General features: G+C 42.0%; 1 protein-coding gene across 1 annotated transcript in view; it reads right to left on the minus strand.

The window, feature by feature from the left end:
• Window positions 1-21,849, minus strand: part of RUNX2 (RUNX family transcription factor 2) — a 224,009-nt gene that overhangs the window by 92,769 nt on the left and 109,391 nt on the right. The window contains exons 4-5 of the mRNA XM_070418485.1: window positions 20,978-21,134; window positions 15,154-15,258 (exon numbers count right to left, since the gene is read on the minus strand). Of these exons, the coding sequence (XP_070274586.1) occupies window positions 15,154-15,258; window positions 20,978-21,134 (262 nt within the window). The remainder of the gene's footprint in view (window positions 1-15,153; window positions 15,259-20,977; window positions 21,135-21,849) is intronic.

Genomic DNA, 21,849 nt, shown 5'->3' on the forward strand with positions numbered 1-21,849 from the left:
GAAAGGACACACATCCCTTGAAGTTCCCCTTCCCTACGGAGAAGGTAGCTGTCATTTTTAAGATCCCTTAGTGGGGGCTTTGAAAATAAATGATCCGGGGGTAAGGGGTGGGAGACACCCAAATGTAGAAACCATGAAGGAACTAAATGTGGTCCCAAAGTGCCAAGGCCACCAAGAAAAGCGCCCAGACAAGGAAGGAAGCAAGCCAGTAGAAGGGAGTGGGTTGTGACTTCTGACCCAGCCATGGCTGTGGGTGGTTCTCCAACGGAGCCGATGCTGTGGAAAGACCAAGTGCAGTGGCTCAAGGGTCTAAATGTGCTTAGTGAACCAAGGAGCCCAGGTTATTTTGGGAGGAAAGAAAAATATGTTTCCTGAGTATTTTTCCTTTCCCCTCGCTTAGCACCACACCCATGTCGCCTCCTTCCCAGTCGTGTCACCTGTTTCAAAGTCTGCTTCTTTAGTCTCTTTGATTATTTTTTTCCCTTTAGAGAAAATTACATCCACTCAGTTCAAAAAAAAAAAAAAACCCTCTGAGAACACGACATGTGTGTGTGTGCTTTGTTTTTTCCTGGTTTCATCAGGAACCTGTAAGTACTTAAAGCAAACCATCTGCAAAGTGTGCTAATTGATTATTACAAAAGTCGCTCGGACAGGTATTTAATAAGCAAAAGAGAAGATTAAAGAATAAATTTAAACACAAAACCTCTGAGGCCTGGCTTCACTGAGAAAGGTTAACCCAGGAAGCAGGGCTGGAGTCGAAAGGAATGGATAGTCATGCAGCCAGCCTTTCTCAGATCTGCTCTGCTCAGCTTCTTCGCTGCTCTACCTGCTTTTAAATGCATGAAAGGTTTGTTTTCAAAAATAAATCCGGCCCATTTCCCCTCTCCTTCCTTCTCTGGGCCGATACATTCCTTGAGGGTGATTTTTGGATTGCACCTAGACAGCCCCAGGTTATATGAACTCTGGTGTCACCTGGAACTGTTTTCAATTCCTCCTGGTAGAGAAAGAACAGAGAAAAAGAACCCAACTTCATAAAGCCCTACCTTTTCTATCTGGCATATTCAAGTCAAATAAACCTGAGCTTTTCTAACAATGAAACAGTCTCACCCTCACTCAGACCCAAATTCTTCCTAATGCATCTATTCTGATTATCAATAACAACGTTTTTTGATCATGTGGCAGATCTGTTCCTCTTTTTGGTCATATTTTTCTCAATTAAAGATTCTAATGGCCATTGAAGTAAGACAAATTACCCTCATCATTTATGTCTACAAACCTCTGTGACTCTGAGCTTCAGAATTATAATGGGAAACAGAAATCGTGCCTTTGATTTTAAAAAGCAGAAAGGTGGGGCTTTGCTGAACTTCATAAACACACACAGAATCGCGTACAAGGAAGGGATTTGAATGAAAAGCCCTCCCGTCACACCCTCAGCCTTCAGTAACCCCTTTTATTAACAATTCTTGTAGTCAAGAAGTCCTTCTTGAAATCTAACCTAAATCTATCATGCTTCAGTTAAAAACCTGTTCTCTCTCTGACGGTGCCAGAGACAGAACAGCTGGTCACCATACACTCCTTAATAACTCCTCATAATTTTGAAGTCTGTTATTAAGTCATTTTTCAGTCTCCTCTTCTTGAAGCTAAATAATCTCTCAAGTCTTTCAACTTATCCTTATAGGTTCAATTTTACAATCCTTTAATCAACATCAATGCTCTTTGCTAAACATTCTTCAGTTTTCCAAGTTGCTCTTATGTTTCGAAACCCTGCTCACCTTTGCAATTGCTCCTCGTCCATGAAAGCCCAAGACTACTTCGGTGCATTTCACACAGTCCACAGAATCTCCTCCAGCAGGTAACCTGCTGCTTTGTTTGGGTTATTTCTAATACAAACCTGCTTCTATGGCTCCTTCTCCAAGAAAAACACGTTCTTCGGAACCCAGGATTCTTACTGAGCAACAGAGGAGCCATTCCCCCTCCACCTATGCCCTGCGGTCTTCCTCACCAGAGCTCTTCAAGGTCTTTCCCGACCCACTTTCCCTAAACTATCTGTTATAAAATGAGTATCTAGCTCAGCGGTTCTCAACCTTCTGGCCCTTTAAATACAGTTCCTCATGTTGTGACCCAACCACAAAATTATTTTCGTTGCTACTTCATAACTGTCATGTTGCTACTGTTATGAATTGTCATGTAAATATCTGATATGCAGGATGGTCTTAGGTGACCCCTGTGAAAGGGTCGTTCGACCACCAAAGGGGTCTCGACCCATAGATTGAGAACCGCTGACTAGCTAATCTGACCTGGCCCACTTATTTAAACCAAGTGGTGAGCCATCAATGCCTTAAAACACTTTATCCTTTGCAGACCACGATGAAGGCCCTGTCCTCAAAGCCTTGACTCCAAGGAGGACCTCAGGTGCCTTGGTAAAAATCAAATGAGAGAGGTGTGGGGCCAGTGGGGATGGACATGGAGAATTCCGTGCTCCTCAATCATGCCACACCAGCCTTGGTTACAATCATACAACAGGCAACTTCTGGGTGCGCTGAGTCTACTCAACTCTTTCTGCAACCTTTTCTTAACCATTTGGGCATTTCTAATGCTCTCTCTTCTATCCAAATTATTATTATTATTTTTTTATTCTGACACCGATTGCATCAGGGCTCCGCATAAGATATGTACCCTCTGCCTGAAACCTCTGCCCTGTTCTCCGTGGAGCTGGCTTTCCCTCCGCTCTAACATTCCCTCCCCAAACAGGCCTTTCCCTGCACATTTGGAATCGGCTCCTATCTGTCCCCTAATGCCCCATTATTCTTTATTAATACATCAGTGCGCTTTATAGCACTTACCACAATTCGCAATTAGATGCAATTATAGATAAATGTTCATTTACTCGTTTCTTGTCTGTCTTCTCCACAGAACGCAGGCTCCTCAACGGCGGGATCATGTCTGCTCTGATCTGGAGCCTGGCACCTGGCTAACAGTACACACTCAAAAATAATTTTTGAGTGAATAAATGTCCCCACTGCCAGAAATACTTGTGTTTTAAAGCATATCTTGAATTGTCATTAAAAAGGCTCTGTCAACTATTATAAAGGAGGACGGGGTGGGGGAGAATGGGGTAGTGGGAGGAAGGGGTCCTTCGGATCCATTTAGTCCTGGGCCTTCGGGCAAGGCTAGCCCTCCCATCACAAAATGCTGGGAATCCCACTCTCTTCCTCCTGCTCCTTAAAGCAATTCATCTCATTTCCAGTTATTCTCCCTCCTTTCAGATTCAACGTAATCAGGCCACTTGTAGCTTTCCATCCTTTTCCTGATGCTATTTCCTCACTGCTGTTCCCTTCACAAAAATACTAGCATTGTCATAGAAAATGTTCAGGAGATTATGCATCAAAATATTAGCAGTGGTCATCTTTGGAGATGCTATTAGGGACACTTTTTTATTTTCTTCTTTTGATTAATTTTTATTTTCTAATTTTTGTACCATGTACTTGCCTCCATTTTCTACTTGTGTGATTTTTTTTAAAGTACACTTGTGTTCAAGTACTAACTTTACTTCACTGATATTCAAAATGAAATTCTATTGACGGTTACCTTACACAACTTATTTTCATCTCATAAAATGCAGTGTTTTCAGCTCTGTTAAACTTTCACCTTAATGAATTGAAGATGAAACAGAAAAACACACATACACACACACACACACACACACACACACACACACACACACAAACTACGTATATGCCTTCTCTGTCTGAGGTCTTATACCTTGGAACTTATATATAAAAGCCTAAACGACCGAATGACCGAACGACCAGTCAACCAGTCGCTATGACGCGCTCTAACCACCAGGGGACAGATGCAACGCACAGGATCGTGCTCCCTCCTGTCTGGATCAGGCCTGCAGGGATCTGGCTGAAACTGGCTATCCGACATCCCCCAAAGGGTCCTGGATTGCGAGAGGACACAGGCCAGGCCGAGGGACCCCACTGGTGCATGAATCCATGCACCAGGCGTCTAGTCTGCTATGTCATAACACTGCTACATCACCAATAGTAAAACTTGCTTCTTGGGTAACCCTACTTCATAACATCAACCAGGAATATCCTGGGCCCAACACCAGGAGCTTCCACACTTTACTGACAAAGCATCAGGGAGTTTGAGTAGTGAGTAACTGAACACAAAGAGACCTGGGCTCCTTGCCCGCTCCCATAATCATGTGCTGACTTGCAGAGTGACAAAGAACATGAGTTTTCAAATGCCCGTGCCTCGGTTTACCCAGCTGTAAAATGCATAATGCATCCCTCAGAGGGATGTAAAGAGAATCAGTGAGGTAATGTCTAAGTGTTTGGAAGTCCTTGGCAGAAAGGCGCTACATAATTACTATTTGGTATTTAAGTTGCCCTTCATGTGTGCCAAGTACTTTATGATCATTCCTTAGGAGTTACTCTCAGCTACTCTGAAGTTGTCTTCATGTCTATTTCCATTTAAAAGATGAAGAAATTGTATTGGAGAGAAGTCTAGTGATTCGTTTAAGATCACTAAGATAGCACTTGAGTCTCAAGAGAGGAATTTCCAGTCCTCCAATCCCTTTAACCATAACTGAACCCCCATCTTAACATACAAACGACCCATACAGACGAATTCTCTGTTAAGCTACTGTGATGTTTCATGGTACAAAACACATTGTGAATTGTTTTTGTAGGATACAGTGAATGGTGAGGAGGTGAAACAGAAACCAAACCTCTAAAATTAGGAACCTGGTCTTCACAATCACCTCGCTTTCTTGCACATCTACAATTCACCTCCCTTCCAGTACAGTAGCCTGCATTTTGGTGTCTTCATAATGTCCTTGAAGGGCCCATATTTTTCTACTAATTTCCAGAGCCAATCCTAAGGAGGCATAGAGCCCAGGTTAAACCACCAAAATACACGGTAGCATTTTTACCCAAGTTGTAGCTCATGAAAATTCATGCCAAGTAGGTGAAGAATGAGAAGAGGCATGTCACGGAGGGTGCGTACGCAATGCGAGGGTCAGAGGAAAGGCAGAGAGTGCCACCTGGGTTTAGTGTCCGCTGACCTCCTCCCCGCCTGCCCCCTTCTGCATAGCTCCAATGACAGCCAACTCGGGAGCCACCATCCACTGTGCCCAGACGCAGTCCTACCCTCACCATGGCCTCCGACTCTCTTAAACCTTGCTCCTCCAGCCCACACCTCTATTTTCTTCTCTCTGCTTCATTCAGTGATTCACTTACCACATAAAAGAAGTACCTTTTGTTTCTGAGCTCTGTACTCCCACTATAATGTCAGAAAATGTGCGGATACCAACCTCTAAGAAATGCTGCTCTGGTTGTTCAATGAGCAACCAACAGGCAGGCGACCTCTGAGGATCAAGCGTGGCGACGGAGTTCTTTAACACAGATTTGGATAGAAAGTTCCAAAGCGGCTTAGGGCTTGCCCAAAGGAAAAACGGTAAAGTGGGGGATTTCATCTCCTCCGCGTACGCCCCTTTCTTTGCCTTCTCCCCCTCTGCGGGAACACTCCCTCCCACCTGTACACCAGCTGGCCCTGGACTCTTCAGAGCTCCCCAGGGTGAAAGGCGAGCAGACATTTCCTTCCATCCATCTCCCATGAAAATAGATCTGTCCTGTGTTCCATTCCCTTAAATACCATTCCAACGAGCCTGATAATGTTAGCACAAAAGGAATGACCAGCAGTGTGGTTCTCGGGCACTCGGAGCAGACAGGCTTGCAGCAGGGCGCCCCTCCACTCCCCTCAGGCGGGCAGCTGGTCTTCACAGAGCTGACACTTGCAGGATCAAACGCTGAGGCTACACTAACAGGCTCTTACTGGAGAACCACCGAAGGATCTACCTCAAGAGAAAGAAAACTGCCTCCTAAAGGAAGAACTGAGGTGCAAGAAGGAACAGTGAGCAAACAACTCAATCAGCATATAGACAAAGAGCAAATAAACAGTTTGAACAGTGGTGATGCCTAACCCAGGGACTGTAAAAAAAAAAAAGGATGACAATATAAGACCAGAACATTAGAAGAGAGGGTTAGACGATGCTTTAAAAGATGCTAAATTATTCCAGAGGTGGGCAGAGATCGTGAGTAATTTTATTACGATAAATAATTTTCAAACCAGCAGAGAAGAAAGCTGGCCCGTATCTAGAGCAAAGCTGGGTAAGAAATACTCAGTAAAAAGAAACTATTAGCAAAATGAGGGAAATACAGGAATATGAAAACCAAAAATTGACACTTGAAATTACATCCTGTGCTCTTAGTAGCGCACCAGCTCTGAAAAGCATCAGGACCCCACACGGCTATGGCCGACCTGCAGGAACGCTGTGATGCCCGCGGTTGGCAAAGACTGCCCTCAAGGCCGTCAAGAGCCCTCCCTGCACACCTGACCTACTGTTCACCTTCTGGGGCCCAGGACTTCCCTCTCCTTTTATCTCCCCAAACCTGGCCCCAACAAAGGATTCTAGGTCACTTATTTTTACCTGACTATGACTTGAAGTCTGAGTTAGCTTTTCTAGGGGTCCTTGGATTTAAGCCTTTATCCTAAATTTTAATGCTGTGCTTTTGTTTACTAGCACATAGATTGTAGCCACCCTTGCACAGTGGCAGGGAAAGTTGGGGAGGAACAGAGAGCCCTTCCTTTGCTATTTCAGCACACATCCCAAATGCAGTCTCCTACTCGAACTGCTGCATATGACCTTAAATTAATATCCTTCATCTAAATGGCTTCTACGCACTCTCTTAATTTTCAAAAGTGACTCGAAAAGCATGATCAATTATTTTCTACAAAACTTTTGCGATTTTATGTGAAGACCAAAGATGTGCTTTCGTTGACATCCTCGTGTATCCCATAAATATGCTGGGTAGGGACAGTGCAAAGAGGAAGAGCAACGCAATGAATCCCTTTTCTCTGTTATTTCTAAGTTTATCCTATTCGCCTCTGCTCCAGTCCTGAAGAAAATGCTTCAGGACAAACAAAATAGAAGCAAAGTAGTTCGGTGAGCTAGCAGAAATGATCTCTTTGGGGAAGGAAATTTTATTTTCAAATGAATAAATAAGTAAACAAACAAACAAATCTCTCAAGTCCCTAACACTCTTTTAAGGATGAATGCTTTCGCCCTGACTGGTTTGGCTCAGTGGATAGAGCGTCAGCCTGCGGACTCAAGGGTCCCAGGTTCGATTCCGGTCAAGGGCATGTACCTTGGTTGCGGGCATATCCCCAGTGGGGAGTGTGCGGGAGGCAGCTGATCGATGTTTCTAACTCTCTATCCCTCTCCCTTCCTCTCTGTAAAAAATCAATAAAATATATTTTTTTAAAAAAGAATGAATGCTTTCTGACTACACCAAGGTACAAACTACTGACACATTTGGATGGAGTATACGTGTGTTTTCAGAGAACACACACCGCTGGAAAAGCTGCCGAGCTATATTTAGACTAAATCTATCAGCTGGAACGCACGCATGTGGAAAGTGTGCTCTTATTGTAAAAGCCAGGGCTCCTTGTTAACACAAGCCCAATACAATGAGAAAGCACATTCAGAACCGGGGAGCCAGGGGAGAGTGCAAAGGAGGGCCACGAGCATGTTTTAACGGCTGTGATAATTTGCCATGAAAGGATGTGAGGGCCACAGCTCCTTGCTACAGCATGCCATGTGCTGCTGAATTAAATTACTGCCATGCAGTCTGCTCGCGGAGGAATGTGTAAACAGGCCATATATCCTTGCATCAGATCCAGACTGTTGCACAACACACAAAAATGCCTCTCGATGTGTCATTTCCTTCTTGGCCATCTTCCCAGCTCCTGACAGGCAGTCAACAACCAAAAGTACTGAAAGAGATTAAAAACTGCTCTTCTCAAGAGCACATTCCACCGACCACCAGACCTAACCTCCACCAGAGCTCTGACCCCCCCTTCTCCATTCTCCTTAAAGAAAGGGGAAAGGGGGGCAGTTTTTTTTTAACTGTTATTCGCCTCTCAAGTCAAAGGTTTTCAACAATGTTTTCTATACTAGGGACCAAATAATTAATATTGATGACAATCAAGCTGCTGCTTACATTTGCTGTCCTGTAAATATCAACATACAGCCTTTACCCGCAATGTCCATTCCTTGGGCACAGAGACAGTATGGAACCAGAGTCTGCAAGTCGAGAAGTTCAGGGCTTTTCCAATGCTTTTTTTCTGTGGTTTTTTCCAATTTTAGGCTAAGGACTAAAATTCAGGCCTGTGGCATCACAAGTATGGTACAAGGCCTATCAAGTTTTTCTCAAATTGTCTTCACAGACAGCAAGAATGTGAATGTAAGAACTGTGTCCGGAGGTATCAAATAACCTTAAAAATATTCTCCTGCTATCCCTCCATCCAACACATTTTAGATGGTCTCTGCCTTCTTTTACACATGACCAACCTCTACACACACACCCACCCTGGGCGCACAAACAAAGGGCGTGAGGTAGGTATCCAGCCACCATGCGAAGCCTCGCCTTCACCCAGCTGGGATGCAGAGCAGTGCAGGAGGAAAGCGAGCTGTCACTGACATCGTCTGGAATGAGGAAGAGAGCATGCCCAGCCCTCACTCTCCCCACCCTTTACTGGGCTGGAGAACAGCCTCAGAGCTGGGTGGAACAGCATGAGAGAAAATGAGGCGATGCTGTGTCCAGACCACCCTGCTTTGTTTAAGTCTGCTACCTTCAGCTGAGGCGGTAAAATGTCTGCAAGCGGAAGTGCCTCGCGAATAGGGAAGAATAAAATGTTCTCTAAAAAAATAAAAATAAAAATACGTTGATGAATTGGGCACAGGTGGGGAGAAGCAAACAGGAAAAGAGCACAGCCTGGCTGCAGGGCCTTCAGCCCAACAAGCTGAGTGAAGCCGGGTGCTGAGGCTGTCCTAGATACACAAACATCACCTCGCACTTCCCGGTAACCGCTCACTCACCTACGTGTCGGCCCTGCTGAAGTCACAGCGGGGCCAAGCAGAACAGCAGTGCAGCCCTGCACTCTACGCCTGCAGTAAAGAAGCCAGGTCCCTGGGAAAGAAAAGGCGGGGCTTCTCCAGGTCCCAGTGGATGGCTGGTCAGTGATGAACAGCAGGAACCCAGCAGTAAGTACACAGATGCTGGCTTTGGTCTCTCTGTGGCAGTAACTATGAATTCCTTCCTTGGGGCATGACACAAATTTCTTAGAAACCCACTCACCTGTGTTAGGTATCCAGTTTGAAGGTGTGCTGGCAAGTGAGAATTTTCAAAGCTGGGTGACATCCTATATAATAAAAGGCTAATATGCAAATCAACCAAACAGCAGAACAACCGGTTGCTATGACGTGCACTGACCACCAGGGGGCAGACGCTCAGTGCAGGAGCTGCCCCCTGGTGGTCAGTGCGCTCCCAAAGGGAGAGCGCCACTCAGCCAGACGCCAGGCTCATGGGTGCAGGCCGGGCTGAGGGACGAATTTTCCTGCACCGGGCCTCTAGTAAAGTATAAAACCTCGGGCTTGTCCACTTGAGGATTCCTAAAATACTTCTGCTACAGGCTTTCCATGTTGCCAGGCAAGCTAATAACCTCCCTATGTTCAAATGTCTAATGTTTTCCTCTCACACGAGTATTGATCTGGCTCAGCTTGATACTGACCTGCTAATACCAAGCACCTCAAGGTAATTTGTCTGATAATTACCAAATTAAGAACGAAGCTGCTATAATGGAAACTTGGAGTCACCTTGTAGAACTCTAAATGACCCCCAGATTAAAAAGTCAAGAGGCCTTTCAGAGAATGGCACCTCAAAACAATTATTTCTCCTGTTGCAGCAATGACATTTGCCATCGAAGCACTTATGGAAGTTGCTGTTATTGGAGATTCAATGAAACTCTACCCCCATCATTCACATCTTTGTGGGGATTCTTCCCTTTGACTCTAGGCTGCCCCTGTATCTGGCTTTACCCAGCGTCTGAAGGCAGTAACTCCATGACAGTTCTGAGCCTTAAGAAGGCTTTGGAAGGCCTGACATCTCCCCACTTTTGCACCTTAGGGAGCCCTGAGCTGCCATGTAAGAAGTCAGACATTGCCGGACATACCTCATGGAGAGACCACATGAGAGGCAGGTGGAGAGAGAAAGGCTCTAGGACTACGTGGAAAGAGAAAGGCCCCGCTGTCCATCATTCCAGCCAAGCCTATCCTTGAAGACACCCCACCAAGGCACCAGGCATGTGAACGAGGCCATCGTGAATGTTCCAGCATCAGCTACCATCTTACCGCAGCCACATGAAAGACCCCAAGCGAGACTGCAGAACGCCCACCCAGATGAATCCGTCAACCCGCAGAATCATGAGAAATAGTAAAATGGTTGTTGTTGTTTTAAGCCATTAGGTCTTGGGATGGGTGTTATCTAGCAATAGATAACTGGAAAAGAGGCAAGAGAGGTAAAAGGATGCTGACCGTGTAAGGCAGCTTATCTTTCCATCCCCTGCACAGCCAACAACGCCTTTACCATCAGTCCTCTTCCCTCGACATAGAATAGGACACTGCTAACCCAGTTTTCACCTTCTGGTAGAAATCCTTTCAATCAGACCACAGTTGGAAGCCAGTGCATCCATGCAACACAGGATCCTAATAGAAACGGATGTGTAAAAGGGTCAGGTCTCCAAATGCATTACTGTTGCTGCCGCTGCTCCGCGCACTTCTCCGGCTGGCGAACACACGGCAGTTGCTCCTCAGAGCTAACTTGCCAACAGGAGGTCAACACCCCCTGCCTAAACACAAGACTTACAAATTTGGGATCTTAAGTATGATGTCATGTCTTAAAATGATAAGCTGGCAAAGAAAATAAATGGCATTTTGTAAAGATGTGCACCGTTTTCATGTTTACGCTACTTAAGATGAAGGTTCTAATAAGTCATCGGCTATGTTCCTTTAAAGGGAAGTTTTATAACTGAGATGAATCACAACTGCGAAAGATCAAAGTTAAAAAACATCAATGATGCCATGGGGTACTTTTTAATCTTGTAATGAGTGATGATCATGTGCTCTTATGAAGTGAGTCCAACTGCCAACGCCAGATGTGTATATTAAGAAGAGAAGTTGTTTGTGATGTGACAGCGCCGGTTCAGCTGCCAGAGACAGAAAACACAGAAGGATAAAACCATTCTGATTTTTGAGTGAAAAGCAAGTTTTGGCAGATGTGTTGATAACCAGGGCCTCAGAGGGGGCATTGGGGCCCTAGCATCCTCTCTCGGACTTTGCCTTGCTGCAAAGTCATCAGCTCTGCACAGCTGTCTCCAGGCAGCATGGATCCCTGCTCAAGACACAATGTATAACACTTATTAGTGTCATGTACTAATGAGCAGAAATTAGTAAAGCCATCTGCAAGGGAAAAAAAAAAATAATTCACTGGAGAACTGAATTTAGATGGTATCTATTTCCTGGACGCAGGCTATAAGCAAAACCCTCAACAAGCGCCTGGCACTGAAGGAAACTGCTGTAATAAAAGCCAACACGTAGTGAGCACCCACTCCATGACCATCACTGCCCTACGCATCTCACATGCACCACAGCATTTAACATCTTTACAGCAACTGATGGAGAAGATACTGTTATTAGTATTCTGCTTTGAACAGATGAGCAAACTGCGGCAAAGAGAAGTTGGGTCACTTGCCTACCACCGTACTACTAGTAAGTGGAGCTGGGATTTCAATCCAGACAGCTGGACACCAAAGCCCACACCTTTAGTCACTAAGCTATGCCGAATAAAGACCCAGCCAGTTAACCCAGAACTTGTCCTTGTTCAAATGGCTGATCTACCAGAAGGAGTCTCTTCAAAGAGTGAAATTCCTTTACAGGAATCAATAGTGCAGGATCCTCAACTTCAAACCATTAGAGTAATAAACAGATGTACACTATTTCTATGACAACCATTACTTAAAGAATTATAATTTTGTGGGAGAGGAGCTAAAACAATTGCATTAATTGTCTTTTTTTTCCCCCCCTCATAAAAGCCTTTTTCTATAGCCCTTCTCGGTTAACAATCAATAAAATAAACCTTTCTGAAATCTAGAGCAGCGATGTTCAACCTTTCTCATCTCACGGCACACATTACTAAAATTCTGTGGTACACCAAAAAATAGATTATGTTTTTACCAATCTGACAAAAAAAAAAGGTATAATTTTGATTCATTCACGCCAGACAGCTATTGTTGTGTTGGCTGTTGTCATTTTTTTTATTTGACAATCTAAGGGAAAAGAGGTCAGGTATTGCATGTTTTAAAAATTCTTGTAGCATGCTATTTGAAAATCGCTGATCTAGAGCAAGAGTTGACAAACGACAACCTGTGTGCCAAGTCTGACCCATCGCTTGGTTTTATAAATAAAGTTTAATTGAAACACAGCTACAAGCATTCATTTATGTATTGGCTAAGGCTGCCTTTGAGCTACAATGGCAGAAGGGAGTACTCGTAGCAGAGATCATATGGCCGCAGAACTGAAAGTATTTACTATCTGGCACTTCAGAGAAAAAGTTTGCCAAACCATGTTCTAGAACAGTGGTTCTCAACCTTCCTAATGCCGCGACCCTTTAATACAGTTCCTCATGTTGTGGTGACCCCCAACCATAAAATTATTTTCATTGCTACTTCATAACTGTAATTTTGCTACTGTTATGAATCATAATGTAAATATCTGATATGCAGGATGTATTTTCATTGTTACAAATTGAACATAATTAAAGCATAGTGATTAATCACAAAAACAATATGTAATTATATATGTGTTTTCCAATGGTCTTAGGCGACCCCTGTGAAAGGGTCGTTCAGCCCCCAAAGGGGTCGCAACCCACAGGTTGAGAACCGCTGTTCTAGAAGTTTTATCATTTAACATTATATACACACACTAATCCATCAAAATCCTACTATGCTCACAGTTGAAAAAATTGAAAATCTTGGGCATTTTCCACATCTGTGAGTCTCAAAATTAAAGAACGATATTGGGAAGCATGCAACACTACATCTCGTGCCCAGGGTGGCCAAGAGCAGGGCAGAAGGAAATAACCCAGCACGGCAGGTCCAGGTTGTAGGGTTAAGATGTTACTGATACCAGACCCATCCCTATATCCGGACACTTAGTCACTTCATGATGTCAGAGAAATGATGTCACATTTTCACAGATACTTTTGGTTCTGGAGAAATGTCACTCAGGCTGATCTAGGGCAGTAGTCGGCCACTCGAGATCTGTATCTGCTTCCCCCTCACACCCTCAGCAGCACCCACAGCTTGATCTCAGGTCACACACATACCATCTACCGCTGCTACCCCTAATCCTCACTTGTTTGCCTTTACAGGGCATTGAGCCCATCCACTAATTAATACTGCCAACAGCCTCTTTGGAACAAAGTCATGTTATCCTCACTTGAAAGAGAAGTAACTTTCCCAATGCTGCCTTCTGTCACATCTTTCAGAATGTGGCAGCACCCACCCTTCCCTGTTTCCTCTCCCACTCATCAGCTTTTAAGCATCAAGTCTTGAGTGTATGAACACACACAGATACATACCCAGAGACACACACACACAGAGACACACGCACACACATGCACAATAATGGTTTTTCCAAGAACTAAGAAAAGCAGCTGAGATCGGCAGGAAACATCTTTAAAAGATAAGTATTCGTAGGGCTAAATGTTCAAAGACTACTCTCCTGCTTTGTGCCTTACTAAAATGGATGTCCCTGCCTTTTCAGGAACTCAAGGGCTAATTAGATCAAATGTTAGAAGATGTCTCCCATCGTAAGGCATCACCCCAGGTTTATGGCAGTCCAGAAAAGTCAGGCAAGTCCCCGAACCGGGCAAGACAGCCCTGCTCTGTTCTGTTCCCCTGCACTGCGTAACCACTGGCCCCTAGGCATGAAGACTTGGTGCAGCCGGAGACAAGTGTATGGCTAGCGCCTAATCGGACCTTCTCAAACTGAACAGACAGGGCCAGCACTGACCCAACATTGTAACCTGGAAGAAAGCCATACACATGAAAGGAGAAAAGAAAAACCTCAAAGACTGGCTTCTGAGGCAGGAAACCTCCCTCGTTCAGGCAAGCAGTCAGCTTTTGTGAAGAGAGACAGCCGCAGGAGGAACGGAAGGCACCGTATGCTCCCACTTGGGCCGAGGCACCATTCACCAGCCCTTTTCTCTCGGTTTTAGGGGAAGAAAGGAGATGCCACGCTCCCTGTCTAGGCAGGTGTATTGTTATATAACAAATATTTCTGCCAGGTGTACCCCCACACAAACCAAACTAAACTCTGAACACAATGGCTAGGTCTCCGATGTATTCACTCATCAAAGGCAGAGTCCTATGCGATGTTTCCATTGGCACAGAATTTTTAATGTTGTATATGGCAAATGATCGTTAATCTCTAAATACATTTAAATGCTGCTATGTCAAGTCTGTTCAAATCAGTTTGGGGGAGGGGGAAACCAAACCAGTTTCAATTCAGATTTAGGAGGAAAATGTATGTTAGCCCAAACGAATTATGTGCACTTCCTTAAACTGCTGCTGGTTAATTAAACCTTCTGGATGCCCAGACAGACAAATAAACCAAGATGGATTTAAACCTGGTTGGACTCTATATGTTAAAAGAAACTATCTATAACAATTACTAGAACATGACCAAACAACAGTGTTGTAACAATCAAGCAAGTTATCGTTTGCAAATACATTCTTTGTAATTAAGCAGTGTGCTCTTTATAAAGGGAATTGAGTGGGCGAGGTAAAAAGTTAAAACACATTCTTAGACCATGGGAAACATACGCAGATGCTTTTTGACTAAGCTCAAGAGTTTTCAGTTTATTATTTTCTTCCTCAGCTCTCATGGGTCTGATCTGCCCTGAATAGTGGGTACAGTGGATGAGTAGAATCTCTTAGAAAATAGTTACTCATTTCTCAAAGTTATGTAGGCCTTAGCAATTTTGTGGCAAAGGTTAAGAGTATGATTTCTTTTTCTACCATCTGTGAAGTTGTACTAACTGTCCCTCACTAAAAATACATGCAGATAGCAAACTTCACAAAGAAACTGTTTACATGGAAGTAGCACTACCTTATTTGGGATAATTTCCTCAAAGGGTCTGTGCAAACTCTATTACCATTTCCAACAGGAAGGCAAGGACTTACTTCTGGGTTCCCGGGGTCCATCCACTGTAACTTTAATAGCTCTGTGATAGGTGGCTACTTGGGGAGGATTGGTGAAGACAGTTATGGTCAAGGTGAAACTCTTGCCTGCAGATGTAAAAGAGAAAAATCCATGGTGAGTATAAAAAGATAATACCGATGACAATATAACAGCACAGATCTGCAAACTTCATCTAAGTTATCTCTGAGTTGGTAATGAAACAAAGACAAATAAGGCGCCTTATTCTAAGATAGAATCTCTTTGATGGCCACTCTAGGAAGTTAGTGAACTCATTGAGTGTTGAGAGCTTCATCTTCATTGTAGTACCATACAAGGCAGCTCCAATCTAAAAAAAAAAAAAGAAAGAAAGAAAGAAAAGAAAAGAAAGAAAAAAAAAGGAAAGGAAAACCTGCTCAGTAGCAATAGTTGTAATGAAAACAAAAACCCTGGTCCACTTGAAGAGGTTCTCTTCCTTTCAGTTTTCTCCAACATCAGGAACACATCCAAGCACAGACAATTTTAGAAGTCTTTATTTAGGATTAGGTCATGACCCCTTGAGAGAACAATAGTAAATCACTGTTGATTATGTTATTTACTTCACATGGCTTTAGCATTTCATTTGCTCAACTGCACTACAATAAGAAGATGAAAGAGGAAGGTTCTTATGGGAATCATTTTAACAGGAGCCAGTGTCTCCTGTCCGGGCCTTAATGTGCCTGTGGTATGATGATTTCATCATTACTGGAACAAAGATTTTCTCCTCCCTGCCCACCCCTCCCCTAACATACATCCTTGCTGCTAAATCTTCAAATAACTCCCTGACAGTGACTTATTTTTGCTAAATGTACAGGACACCTCCCAATATAAATATGAAGTTTTGCTTTTAGCAGAGGGTGTGCTTCATGGAAATATTACATCTGATGTTTCTCATTAATGAACTACAAGTGATGAATGGAGGGGGAAAGACAGGGAAAAGTTTGGTAGCAGATTAGGGTTTCTTTCTTTCTCCAGCAGAGGATACCAGACTCTGTTACACAGACTCACTGACAGTTGTAATCAGTTAGATTTGCAACGGTTAGTCATGTCAGATAGTCAAAACTGCAAACTGTTACAAGACAGGAAAAGGTGGGCGTGAAACAGTGACTCAATAAAACATTCAGCAATCTCAGGCCAGAGTACTCATTTAGCCTGGTCTGTAACAGACCTTTAAAAAGCTCATTTTGCTTTGCTTTGTTTTTTGGTCAGAGACTGTTTTTTCCCTTTACTGAAAGCTGAGGGTATTAAATCAAAACACAAATCTGAAACAATATGTATCAATGCAAAGTTTAATGCAATCTTTTCAAAGCTTAATATGGAACAGGTTATATACAAGGCTTAATGTGGAACAGGTCTTTGACTGTCAAGTCTAGTGAATGGGTTTTCTTTTCAACCCAAACCATATAAGTTCCTAAAATATGTTTAAGACACACATCATTTGTTACTCAGGATATATAGTTTTAAGTCTCTTTAGCTATACTTTTCTATACCCAAGAGAAGGGGGGGGGAAAAGAAAGAAAACACAGGAATGCAAGGAAGGGGAAGATGAATATTGATTAGAAACCTATGAAGTGCCAGGTTCATACACACGACCTCATTTGATCCTATCAGTTAAGTTTATCACCTTCTTTTCACATATGAAAAGGCTTTAGTCATTTACCCACACAGCTAATAAGTGGATAAAGTCAGAATCTGAACCTAGTTCTTCCAGACCCCACAATGAATGCTCTACTTTTTAACATTGCCAGAAAACATTAAAAAAATTAATAGATAATTTATTTCTACATGTGTCCCAATATACTCTATAAGACCAAGAAACAGTAAATATAAATCTACTAACACCCTATCTTGGCCAAGATGATGAAAGCATTTATTCTTAGTGTCATTAATATATCATAGCTCATTATTATATACTGGATGTTACATGGATGTAAGTGGTTTAATTATCTCATTAGAGAACAGGATTTATTATATACATTAAAACTAACCAGAAGAATAAGACAGCCAGGAGTCTAAACTAGTTACAGAAAACTTAAAACCCACAGAAATCAAGATTAGAAAGTTGAATAGAAAGCCACTGGATCCAGGTCAGGACCTCAACACAATGCGGAGATCTGTCTGGAGGAGTGAACAGGCGGAATCCCTAGGCCCGAAAGTTAATTTACATGAAACCATAAAAAGATGCCATCCTGGGTTATATCAATGGTTGTGAGTCAGAACTGCATCTCTTGGAAAGTAGTTGTCATCCCTGGCTAATCTCAATATATCGAGGATGTACTAGTATATATCCCAAGTGTCTTTAACGTCTGTAAATAACCTGCTAGAGCTACTGTCCATGAATTTATTTCAACTGGTTCTGAGAATATTTCCATTTGAGACCTTTGGAACTAACATAGGATGTTAAACGTCATTGATGCTGATCCAAATTCAGAGAAACACCTCATGGAGGGACAAAAGCCAAATACAGAATTCACTCTGTAAGGATAAAGCATCTAAGTGTTCAAAGTGGAACCAGTTTTCTATGAAGACCTCTTTTTAAGAGAAGTGGGCTTGGAAGGAGGAAATGACTACAGTCTTCTAAAATCAAATCCTAAGGATCAAGATGTACTTTAACAACTAAAACAAAAATCAAGGAGGTTCTTTCCCCTGCTTTGTGCTCCTTCAGGAAGAACATGAAGGTAGTGCTCCAGAAACTACCACCCATCTAGGTAATTGGTTCTCCACCTTATACATAATAATACATTTCCTAAGTCAATTGTTTATGTGAGTATTTATTATTTCCTTAATGTTAAAAAAAAACTTTTTCCAAATCCCACTTTTTATCACTTTCTATAAAATGATAACAATTCAGGCTCCTACTTTAAAATGCAGGCTCTTACTGTATCATTCATATATTTCTTTCTAAAATAAACATAGGAACTGCCATTAAAAGTCAATTCCCACCTAACCTGAGGGGCTGTCAGGAACAGTCAGCAGGAGGGCTAAGACTGTAAGCTGGGATTGCAGCCTAAACTGACAAAGTCCCCGGCTCTGTATACCATAGGTGCTTTTCAGAATGCTTGTGAATTAAAAGCAGCACGCTTGATGTCCAAAGTGAGGATGCACACCAAGAAAGCTTAAGGACCCAAGGCACTTTCCATTCTTCCGTTTAAAATACAAAAGACAAGGAGAACACATAAGCCACTCCTAGCTGTTTCACTGATGTTCTACTTCTATTCCAAAGCACTTCCAGAAGTTGTGGTCAGGAGATAACCCCTAAAGCCAAAGTAAGTAGTGATATGACGCCTTGATAAATCCAAAACTGGTTTTCAATTTCTGAGAGTTTTTATTTCTACCAGTGGAAAGAAAAACTATAGTGATTTGGGGAACTTGGTGTTATTTTTCAAATGCTACTGAAAAGAGAAATGTTTAAATAGCTGGGGGAAAATAACAGTGGTAGCAGCGTGCTGATCCAGACTTAATAACTTAAGAGAAATACAGAACTGTGAAAATCAAAGAGGACGCTAGAAAGAGTCTGTTAGAAAGCAGGTCAGGTACACAGGCAGGTTAAAGAGCTTCCTGCCACCGAAAAACTGACCTTTTTTTTTTCTCCCCAAAGAGTGGTATCCCTTATCAATGTTCTCTGTCCTATTTCGCTCTTCATTTCAGCTTGATATTACTGTTTCCTTTCATATAATGTTAATGTAGTGATATAAAAATCTATTATTAGTGATAAATCAATTTTTCTTTCTCTCTCCACCCGCTCCCCCCACTCCCCATCTAAGTCTCAAAGACAAGTCTGGACCAATTTCTCCATCCTGCCTCTGGCAGCAGACTGTAGCATTTCAGATCCTCCACCAAGTCCCGGCTGCTTCAAAGGAAAAATCCTACTTTCTTCAGTTAAGATCATAAGAAATATAGGGGGAGGGGGTCAGCTCTGTTTGGACATAATTACACTTCATCAAAAGAAGCTTTCTTCATCTTCCATGCGTGAAAAGTCTGCAAGCAGTTAAGTCTGTCTTTTTTTTTTTTAAATATAAAAATTGCTATTTGGGAAACCAGCCAAAACTCAGAAAGCCAATATAGTAAAACAGTGCACACCCTTTGTTTCTCTTTGAAGTTCCTTAAATAAATATGTTGAGGGTTTACAAAGTACACTATCACTTTGCCATAGTTTCTACTCAAATTGATCAGAGAAAAGTTATGCAGCATCTACATAATACAAAAGCAAGATAAATGAAAGCACTAGCTTGAATCTGTAAAGTAAAAAAAAGTACAATGCCCAAGCTTTGAGATACTAAAATTCATTACTCTAGTTAACAACAAAGTAATATTACATAAGAAGAACAATGTACTTCAGAGCATACAGGTATATCATCATGTTCAAATCTTTCTTGATTCCTACTAGGAAAAAAAAAAAAAAAAAGCTTAATGGTGCTATGGACCTGCACCAATAACTGAAAGAGAGAGAGAAAAAAAAGAATGAACACATACACATACACACTTCACACCTAATCAGTCAATAGTGAGAGCGGAAGTGTCTTTGTTTTATGAAAGTAAACTAACCCTGATGCAGAAATAACCCCTTTAATTTTGATTCTACCTACCATAGGCCCTGAGCTTCATTTCATTTCAAACTTTCAGTGACAGTATCTCATTAGCATGCATCATTTTATTTTAAGTTAAAAAGTACAACTTCTTGGCCCTGTTCCTAGAAAGTAAACTAAAACTACTCATCGGAAACAGTCTTGCTTGAATTTCCCTTATCAAGTTTTTACAATGGTAATAATTTGACATCTGATCCAAACTAAAGAGCAATTACTGAACATGGTTTAAAAAATTGATGCTTCTCATTTCCTAATTCAAACCTGGGTTGGAGTAACTCTATAGGTCTTTATAATTTATTTCACCTTAATCTTAAAGTGGTCTATTTTCTCTCTTATTATTGAAATATTTAAAATGGAAATATTAGATTCAATAAATAAATAAATGAACATAATGCTTCTAAAGAATGACTATTAAAAGTCTCTCTATACAATAAGTAAATAAAGCCAAAAATCAGTTTCCTTAGAGACTTTTTTAAAAACATTCCTATAAAATAGCTATAAAAAACCTAAAAGGGATTATTTTCTGTTTTATGATCTTTTTAAAGGATTCCTAACATTTGAATATTAGCATTCAGATGGTGTTGTAGACCCTTAAATAATGTGGAAATATTTCAAGTCCTGATCATTCATCTGTCTAGGCGACGATATAGTCATTCTAACACAAGTAACACATTATTCATTTATTCAAATGAAAAGACTTTTGTTTAAAAAAAACTATGATTTTTAAAGAGTTTTATCATAAGAATAAATTAACTCATACAGAGGTAACATGTGTGATAAGTGAAGTGCAGTATACCAACTGTCCTTGCTACCACTTAGAGCAAAAGTGATATTATGAGGAAATTGATCCAATGCATTCCTTTTTCTTTCCCCTTTGCCACTAAATTTACTCAGTTATTTGGCTCCTCATAATTTATAGCTTGAACCTCCAACTATTCTTCTCTCCACCTTATGCGCTCACACCCAATGAAATTAGGAAAGAGTTCTCTGAAAACCCTGTTTGAATATTCAATATCATAAAACAAATGAAAAAGGCCTGAGTACTCAGAAAAACACCCCACTTCATCTGGACATATTTAAGTAAAACCTTCAATAACTCAGTTCAGTAGAAGAGGGTGCTGATTTGTATACAGACTAGTCTACATGTCATCAGAGGATCCTAACGTGTTTATTCCCTTACTAATATTAAAAATCAGAGACCTACCTCGTCCACTCCGGCCCACAAATCTCAGATCGTTGAACCTTGCTACTTGGTTTTTCATAACAGCAGAGGCATTTCGGAGTTCAGCAGAATAATTTTCATCGTTACCCGCCATGACAGTAACCACAGTCCCATCTGGTACCTCTCCAAGGGCTACCACCTACATAAAATAGAAAACACAGCAGCAATAACGGCACATCAGGAAAGCTTAAAAACTGAGAAGATATGCTCATGGCGAATGATGTGTTTTATCAGGACTTAGTGCTCTTGTCCAGTAATGGCAGACAGAAATGAAGCATCTGCATATGGGTTAGGATGCCACTTCAAACAGACCAATGTTGCAGGGTCCACCCATTTCAAAGGCAGGCAAGGGTTTCCTTCATTTGTTGTTGCATTCTTCACCGAATATATGTACATTTTTATTGAATCCCCATGTTAGGTTGTCCATAGGAATTATGCCACAGAAGGCAGGCTGATGCCCCATCTGCAGATTGCTTTGTGCATATTAAGGCACCGCCTGTCTGCAGCCAGGAGCAGCCTGAGGTGTGGTCTCATCCCGGTCACAGGCTAGAAAGGAAAGTCTAGTCGGCTCTATGGGAGATGACATTTAGGTGAAACCTTGGAGCTCCTGACCATATGGGAGCCTAAACATGGTGTGGTATCCGGGACTACATTTCATCTCCTTACTTTGGGTTAGATGTACTTACTGTTAATCATACTGCAAATAGCTACTAAATGTCCACTCTGCTAGGATTCGGTGGGATATACAAAGTCACCAAGAAGCATGAAGTCTAGGTCCAGCATAAAGAAGTAAAGCAGGCTGATAACGATGACTGACAAATGAGTGGTATATACAGAAAAGACACTTCTGTTCT

Source organism: Myotis yumanensis, unplaced genomic scaffold, assembly GCF_028538775.1.
Source record: "Myotis yumanensis isolate MYYU_CA2020_CCGP unplaced genomic scaffold, mMyoYum1.0.hap1 SCAF_6, whole genome shotgun sequence".
Taxonomy (NCBI): domain Eukaryota; kingdom Metazoa; phylum Chordata; class Mammalia; order Chiroptera; family Vespertilionidae; genus Myotis; species Myotis yumanensis.